The following is a 9,400-nucleotide window of genomic DNA, read 5'->3' on the forward strand; positions in this document are numbered from 1 at the left end:
CATAGTTTTTGTGAGTGATATAGGACATAACTATAGCCTATTTATTAATTAGGAATACAAATTTGATTACCATAATATTTATAAAAAAAACGTACAAGGATATTATTTTTAATTGATTGCAGTAAAAAAAAATGTTTTAGCGCATAGTTTATAACAATATTATACTTTATCCAAGCTGTTTAAATCATCATTTCTAAAACTAAAATTCAAGTTACCTTCATTAAATGAAACGCATTAAATATCAGGAAAAATTTACAATTATATTTAACTTTTTATTATAAATTATTCAGGCAGACTGATAAAATCATCAGCGCTCACAGAAATCGGCGTTATTTGAAATATTTACTTTTCATTACCTGCATTATCAAACCTTTAAACTCAGATGTATTTTTTATCTGTAGTTACACTGACTCAACTAACTTCCCCTTCAAGAGAACGCAAAAATACTGGGTATTACTGTTTAGTGGAAGAATATAATTAATGGGTGATTATAATGTGATGATAAGAGTCGAGATGGCCCAGTGGTTAGAACGCGTGCATCTTAAACGATGATTGCGGGTTCAAACCCAGGCAAGCACCGCTGATTCATGTGCTTAATTTGTGTTTATAATTCATCTCGTGCTCAGCGGTGAAGCAAAACATCATGAGGAAACCTGCATGTGACAAATTTCATAGAAATTCTGCCACATGTGCATTCCACCAACCCGCATTGGAACAGCGTGGTGGATCAGTTCCAACTTCTCCTCAAAGGGATAGAAGACCTTTAGCCCAGCAGTGGGAATTTACAGGCTGTTGTTGTTGTAAACATAATATTTATAAAACAGTATTTAATCAAGGATATTATTCTCAACTGATTGCAGTAAAAACAAAGTATTACTTTTTGACGGAAGAATATAATATAATTAATGGGTGAATTGTTTATTTAATACTAAAGTAAAACACAAAACAGTTATAGATTTGATTTATTTATCAATTTTCTTCCTGGACTCCTCCCACTTCTTCTGGGACACTTTGAAAGTGTTGAGATCCAGCTTGGTCGCTATCAGCCTGCCATAGTTGGTGCTGTTTAACAAGTTACTCTTATCCGAGAGCTCTGTCATTATTTTGACCTTCTGTTCTGGTGACGATGCTTCGAAGATTTGCTCGAAGGCCCTAGACCCGTGCTGGGATAACGCTAGCTTCTGATAATAGCCCTGAAGAAAAAATATACATTTAAAATCTTTCATGAAATTCCTGTACTACAATTGTGTGTTATTTTAATATTGCTTCACTTCTTTTATATAGAAAGTTTCATTATTTGCCCATTGTCATCTTCTTGGAAGATGAAACAAATCCCTAACCCTTTGTTACCACAACAGACTAACCCATCAAAAAGGGATCACAAGACGGACAATTTTTAAAAGATAATTTAAATTTAACGTTACCACTGTTTTGGGATTTACATTTTACTAAATGAGTGAGTACTGAGTTTCTCTAATCAGACAAGAAATTAACTGTAAGAAATATGAGTCATAGAGTCAAATAGGGGTACCTTCAGCTTCCATACGAGCTTGTCCCTGGCCTTGACCCCCACGAACTGTCCGCGGCAGAGGGCGTCGGCCACGTGGCAGCCCTTGGGGTCGCTGAATATGTACAGCAGTTCCTCCGGAGACAGTTCCAAAAGAGCCGACACTGGCTTTGCTGGCCGCTGGAAAGATACATTGAATATACATTAAATTGTTTCATTATTACATTTAGTTTTTTATGCTATTGGTTGGTGGACGAACATATGGGCCACCTGATGGTCACCACCGGGTGGTCACCACCGGGTGGTGAGCATATGGGCCATCTCATGGTTACCACCGTGTGGTGGTGAGCATATGGGCAAATTATGGTCACCATCGGGTGAAAATATTACCTCACCCTTCAAACCAGAACACAAGAATACTGAGTGCTGTTGTTTAGCGGTAGAATATGGGATGAGTGTGTGGTAGTGGTGGTGGTTTGTAGATCTTTAAGCGTCTACGTTTTACGTGCTAACGCTAGTGGCAAGCTTTACACTTCCAACTTCGGAGTTTTTTCTCGTTGGAAAATAACTCCAAATTTTTGACTCACTCAGGATTTGAACCCAAATGATTAAGCAGTTTTGCTTATTAAGATTAAAGTATGTATAATTATAAGATGTATTGACATTTAAGCAATGATATTCTAATAAACAGATATGTTATACGCATACTAAACAACAGAAAAAAATGTGCCGCGTCGGGGACAGTTTATTTTACATTTCGTTACAAGTAAAAAGGATAGCTTGATAAAAACAATAAGTAAAAGGGATAACTAGATGTTTTAATTACGCAAAACGTATTAGTACATAATTATGATGTATTATAACGTATTACTGGCATAATTATGTTGAAAACGACTAAAGGCAAACGTCTCAATTAGGACGTTTTCTAGTCTTCACTTTTTGCGCGTTAATGACATATCTGTTTACTAGAACATCATTGCATTTAAGACTTGGAAATTTGGTGTCACAAATGCACCTGAAAGTCCAGGATGGTCTGCATCACAACGGAGCCGTGGACGTTGATGAAGTAATCCTTCTTGTCGTCGCCGGTGCCCAGCGGAAGCATCTTCAGGCACTGTACCGGGAAGTGTTTCTGATTCTCAGCGTCCGAACAGTTCAGTGCCTTTTCTAAATTCTGAAAAAAAAAGTAAATAATTTACATGACAATAACATACTACAATTGCTGTTATTGTCTATATTTAACTCAGTAAAAATCAGAGTCAGGCGTTTCCTCCAAATGAAGTTAGGGTGAAAATTCTCACCTCGATCGGAGTCGGGAAGTTGGAAGCGTACACGTGCTTCAAAAAGCACATGAGGTGGTTAATACTAATAAATAATAAATATTGGACAACATCACATACATTACTCTGATCCCAATGTAAGTAGCTGAAGCACTTGTGTTATGGAAAATCAGACGTAACGACGGTACCACTAACACCCAGACCCAAGACAACATAGAAAACTTTTTCTACATTGACTCGACCACGGAGGTCGTCAATATACTAAACTCTTTCCAGTCGTATCGATTTTCTCTCCCACCGAATCATGTAAGTTAGGAAATAAATACTACTGTGTTCCCCCTTGATATTTACGCTGTGGCCAAAATCGGGCATGAGAATATATAGTTTACTTAATTATGAAATGGCTGTATTACTAACCTGCATAAATTGTATCTGTTTGGCTTTTATCCTGAGGCAGGCCTTCGCTAAGGCCACCAGCACGCCGGTGTTGCCGCACGCCAGCAGGGCGCCAAACTTGGGTGACAGTTCTTCAAACATTGGCTCAAACTGAGGAAAAGCGATAGATTTATTTAAACACATATTTGAATTATTTTCAAAATTTAATAAGAGGAATAAGTTTTTAAAACTTAACTGTTGTTAGCAAAGGCTATATCTGATTTTTGATATCGTCCTAACTAACATAACTATGTTAAGCAACGTCACGTATATGGCTACCCTCTGATGAGATACATGTTTTCTTTTATAATAATTAGTGCACAACAAAATTAAAAAAAACCCTATTATTTTAAAATAAGAAGGCTTGGAATATATTTACACACAAACACACTCACACGCTGTCTGTTGCATGGTGTATTAAGCTCTATTGCGGATTGGAAACACTAAGCATATAAAAACTTGAAGCCAGCTCTGATGGGTTGGAATATTCCAATGAGCCTTCTCTGCTCTTGACCAATAAATTGTAAAGAAAATTAAAAAAAATTTGATCAATTTTGAATAAAGAATTAGTCTCGACTTTCTGAGACAGCCAGCTTCATGACTTTAACCTATACATATAATAAAATTGGTGTCTGTTTGTAATATTAAAATAGCCTACACGGTACATATACCAAAATAACATTTTTTACAATTTTTGTCGGTCTATCAGTCTCTTTGTTCCGGCTAATCTATGGAACGGCTGGACTGATTTTGATGAGACTTTCACTGACATAATAGGGAGTAACTTAGGCTACAATATGTTTTTTTGTTAAATTCAAACGCGTACAAGGTCGCAGGTACAGCTAGTTGTCTATAAGATCAAAACAATATTATTTAAATCTTAAGAACTTTTATAAGTTATAAGTTTCTGTAAGACAGAACATGTCTGCACATGTTCTAACTACATATTAAAGCATACCTCTTCCTTGATGTTGCAGTTGTCTATCAATCGTTGTACAGTGAAGTTCAACATGGGCATGGTAGCGAGCTGACCCAGCCGGTTGATGAAACACCGAGCATATATTTGCGTGTACATCTTCTTCCTGGACACAAACAGCGCTGCTTCTAATAATCTGTAATAAAAATAGTTATTTTAAATCATTATTGTACTTGATGGTAGGGCTTTGTGCAAGCCCCTCGGGGCAGGTACCAGACAGTCATCAGATATTCTAGCATCAGCAGGAGTCAGTGTTGTTGTGTTCCGGTTTTAACAGCCTTTTGAGGTGAGTGAGCTAGTGCAACGACAGGCACAAGCAGAGTCTGATTTAAAGGTCTGGAGGCCCCCGGGCCACAAAGCAGTGGGGGCCCCCACTAGACAAACAGAAGCGTGAACAACCTAATAATTATATTATCATGAATTAATTACTTTATTTCTTTCAATCAGTAAGCTATGATTTATTTACTTGTATCGGTAACTTTTAAAATATTAAATAATAACATTATTATATTTATATTTGTTAACTTGCTGAAAACTGTGGCCCCCACTAATGTGGAGGCCCTAGGGCAGTTGCCCCGGTTGCCCTAAATACGGCCATGGGCACAAGGGACATAACATCTTAGTTCCCATGTTTGTGACACAATGGCGATATGAGAAATGGTTAATATTTCATAAAAATTGATATTTGGTAAGACAAACTACGTAATATAATAATTTAAGGCAATAAAATATCTGTTACCTTACCCAGATGAGACTGGGGGTATCATGCTAACATTAGTAAAAGATATTACCAGGAAACTGAATACCATAAAGTAAAGTAAAGTAACAGCCTGCAAATTTCCCACTGCTGAGATAAGGCCTACTCTTCCATTAAGGAGAGGGTTTGGAACATATTTACCATGCTGTTCCATTGGGGGTTGGTGGAATGCACATATGGCAGAATTTCGAAGAAATTAGATACATGCAGATTTCCTCACGATGTTTTTCTTCACCGCCGAGCACGAGATGAATTATAAACACAAATTAAGCACATACATATAGTGGTGCTTGCCTGGGTTTGAACCCCCAAATATCGGTTAAGATGCACGCGTTCTAACCACTGGGCCATCTCAGCTCGTATCCTTAGGTCTAGTAAATCGTTAATTTTTGTTACTCCATAGTGTTATGATAAAATGCAATAAGTTTACTATTCTCTGAATAACTATGGCTACATACCTAACAGCTGATTCGCTCTCGAATACCGGCGGTAAGTTACCCGCTGTTAACTGTTGCTCTTCTTTCATATCACTCGCATCTACATCAATTTTATCATCTTTCTTTTCTTCCGTTCCCGTCGCCATCCAGTCTTCAGGCGCAAAACTTTCATTCAAAAGTTTCTTTATTAAACTCTTCGTCAAATTTTTATCAACATTTTTCACCGCATACAACAGAACTTGTAACAGGGCAGATGTAATGTTCTGGTACGGTAAGTCTTTGAATTGAGGCCACGCTGACAGTCGGTTTGCAAAGTCTTTGGCGATTTCTTTGAACTCATCCGGTACCACTTTATACTTCATCTCTGTTTGATGAGGTGGTATACCTTTTTTGTCCTGAATCGGTTCTCTGAAGAGATTCACTTTCGGTTTCTCTCCTGGCAGCAACGTAATACCGCTCAGACACTTTAATGCACTACGTAGTATATGATTAGCGTATTGATCCCATACAAAATCTTCTAAATTATTCAACGCATATTTACAAATCTTTACTGTAAATTCGTGACATATATCAATGTGTTCTTTTGTATATTTTTCTGACGGATTTTCTAATTTAACTTTTTTCTTCGGTACCTCGTCCTCTGATTCATCATTACTTTGTAAATGTTCCGTTGCTCTTTCACAAGATACTCTTAGTAATGTTTCTATAATATGACTTGTGAAATTATCCGAACATAATCTACGTAATTCTGGTGACAGTACCTCTATGTACCTCTGAAGATCCTCTGGTGAGGAATATGGAAGGAGCAGTTCTACGAGACGACAGCCTAACTGATTGCCGACAACATTCAACTCTTCGCCTTTTGTTCTCTCTAATACATTGGTAACCAGAGACTCTGTAACAAATCAATCATAAGTTTATTAGCAACTGTTATTGTGATGAGACTGTTAAGCTTATCAGCTATTTTAAAGATTGCTAGCTCAATTCAATAAACCTAGTCCTTTATATATTTGTATCTAATTATAAACTTTCCTGGTAGACGTTAATTTGATTGTGTTGTACAGATAAATGTAACCAATGAATAACCAATAAATAAAATGTTATATACTCATACATGTCCTTAAAATATAAATAAGTATCATAGTATTATAAAGAGTCTATTCTAATTTTATATATAGGCAAAATTTGTGTGTTTGTATGTAGGGAGTAATCTATGGAACTAATGATCCTATTTAAAAATGTTTTACTGGTAGAAAGCTACATTTTTCCGGGGTGCTCTAGCATAAAGATATTTCTATGATATTATTTTTCATATTAATAATTGTAGGTAAAGTTATATACATATATAATTGAACAAGGAATTATTACTATAAATATGGTATTATCTTTTAAATGTTATCAAGTTTTAATAGCGTATCTGTTGGGTTGGTACATTACTACACAACACAGTCTAATTCTACACCAGTAAAACGTCCTGTGTTGTGTAGTTCATAAGAGTACTAACTTTATGTAAATATACCACTTTAAAAAACCACATAATGTAAAAATATGTATCACTTTGTTTTTTAATTATTAAAATTTATTTTAATCTTATTTTAATTATTACGATTTAAAGTGATTTGTCTTCGTCTGACAAGAGTGCACATTGAAAAATTAAAAGTAACATGTAGTTTAGTTTACAACTTTTTCTTTCACAACTAGATTCTTGACATCTTTTTAAATATTTTACCGGGAACCAGTGGAAAACAATTAAATTAAATATAATTACTAACGTCGTTCATCAGGATCTTCAATTCCTTGCTTTATAACGTCCAGAATTCCAACAAAATATTGATAGAGTTCCTCAGGTATTTTCGTTCCGCGTCCCAATTGACCCTTCTTCGCATATTTCTTTGCATTCGATAAGAAATTCTTGCGCTTCTTTCTATGCCTTTTCTTGTTTGGATCAACGGTTTCTTCACCCATTTTATTTAAAGAATATTACACTTATCAACCAAAACAACAATACAAAGTGTGCTTGTGAGGTTATGTGTCAAAATATTACGTCAAAATCATGCTTTATTGTTGAGTTTGTTTTTAAATTATAATGACGAAGTTCTAAATTACACAGCCAAAAAAGTTTTTAATCGTATCTCTGTTGGTCAATTACTTATATCATATTGGAGTGACGATTAACGCTATTTTGACTATTATTCCAAATTTATTCAATTTTATTAAAACTGATAATATTATAGGGTAACCCCGAAAAGTGAGTAAAACTGTTGATCCTGAACTTGAACTCTTTCCGGTCTTTTTGGATTTGCCGAACAGAGAGAATACCAGTGTTTGCGCTCACACATACACGATAGTCATAGCTAGTCGCCCTAGAAAATTATCCTCATGGTGGTAGTTGGTCAGAACGATATGAATAATCAATTAAAATCTAACCTATCCTAACCTATCTAAACGTTAACACATTATACCAAGAATAACTATTGTACACTTTTCCTCCACTGATGTATTCTTAAACTTTCTACCTAAAACAGTTTGTATGAAGATGTTTTTTAATATTTTTATCATAACATTGTGTTTATGTTAGATATATGTATTTTAGTAAAGTAAATACATATATACACATACTATAAAGCCTGTAAATTTCCCACTGCTGGGACAAGACCTCCTCTTCCAAAGGCTAAAGGCCTCCTCTCCCTTTGAGGAGAAGGTTTGGAACACATTCCACCACGCTGTTCCAATGCTTGTTGGTGGAATGCACATGTGGCAGAATTTCGATGAAATTAGTCACATGCAGGTTTCCTCACGATGTCTTCCTTCACCGCCGAGCAAGAGATGAATTATATTCACAAATTAAGCACATATGTATATAGTGGTGCTTGCCTGGATTAAAATCCAGGATTAAAATGAGGTTAAAACCTGCAATCATCGGTTAAGATGGACGCGTTCTAACCACTGGGCCATCTCAGCTCATAATGTTATAAAACTTTCAAACTATTTCGCGATTTCCTAATGCTAATAACAAATATTATTTTAAATATTTCTGTTTATTATAAAGGTGCATGTAAAATAAACACTTAAATGTATGAGGGGAAAAATGAAATTCACTTTTTCATATTATAATATGCTGAAATAGCGGTAGTACGCCAGCATATTTGAAATATTCAAACTCGTAAGATGGTCTTACTAGGGGCATTCAGGCTCCTGGAAAAGATCATTATACCGAGGCTACAATATATTGTGAACTAATGACCTGCAACATAGTAAAAAATAACAAAAGCATAATATGTAAAGTGTGAATATAAATAGTTTGAATACTTCCTCACAACTTCTAAAAAAAAATGTGAGGATGTTTTTTAATGTTTCACTTTCAATAAAATAAATATTTTGTACTTTGCAAAATAAATATACCTAATAAGTACTTAATATTTGGTCAGTAGAATTATACTATCGCGTAAACAATATATGCTGTAATCCCCAAGTTTTTTATGTTAGACAATTATTATTATTTTTGATAAAAAACAGTAAATATTTTGCTTACTCACTGATTGACTACCATATTTTTCTTTCAAATGTAACGCCTAGCAAGCACCTATATTACATAATCTTTCTTAACAGTTAATTTATGTTTACAAGACGCATTTCAATTTACTTTGCCAACAAATGAGCTAAAACTAAAACCCCAAATATGCTGAGGCCGTTTAAATGACAGCATGAAATCAAGTGCGTGAACTGTGAAGTATAAGTCCCGCGCGCGAAAACTAGAGAGAGGTGAATCGAAATATTGTATGTACCTAGTCCAAAATTAGGATTATTATTAAAAAAATACATTAATAATAAAATAATAAGCACGTTCTAAACGACATAATATATATTATAAATGTCAAAATAGTTTTCAAGTTATTTTATGTGATAAAACTGCTCTACAACATTGATTGCACTTATGATAAATATTACTAATATAATAATAATAGTAAACAATAACAATGCATACATTAGCTACATTAGGTTTGGACT

The 9,400-nt window shown here is 34.9% G+C and overlaps 1 protein-coding gene across 1 annotated transcript; it reads right to left on the reverse strand.

Annotated features, from left to right (window-relative positions):
• Positions 1-945: 945 nt before the first annotated feature.
• LOC124540138 (nucleolar protein 9) lies at positions 946-7,434 on the reverse strand. Its single transcript, XM_047117584.1, has 7 exons — positions 7,165-7,434; positions 5,414-6,287; positions 4,181-4,334; positions 3,205-3,333; positions 2,523-2,681; positions 1,532-1,687; positions 946-1,193 (listed from the first exon to the last, which is right to left on the reverse strand). The coding sequence occupies exons 1-7, from the start codon at positions 7,355-7,357 to the stop codon at positions 963-965; spliced, it is 1,896 nt and encodes a 631-aa protein (XP_046973540.1). The 5' UTR covers positions 7,358-7,434; the 3' UTR covers positions 946-962.
• Between the last annotated feature and the right edge of the window lie 1,966 nt (positions 7,435-9,400).

The sequence above is a fragment of the Vanessa cardui genome, chromosome 24 (genome assembly GCF_905220365.1).
Source record: "Vanessa cardui chromosome 24, ilVanCard2.1, whole genome shotgun sequence".
Classification (NCBI taxonomy): domain Eukaryota; kingdom Metazoa; phylum Arthropoda; class Insecta; order Lepidoptera; family Nymphalidae; genus Vanessa; species Vanessa cardui.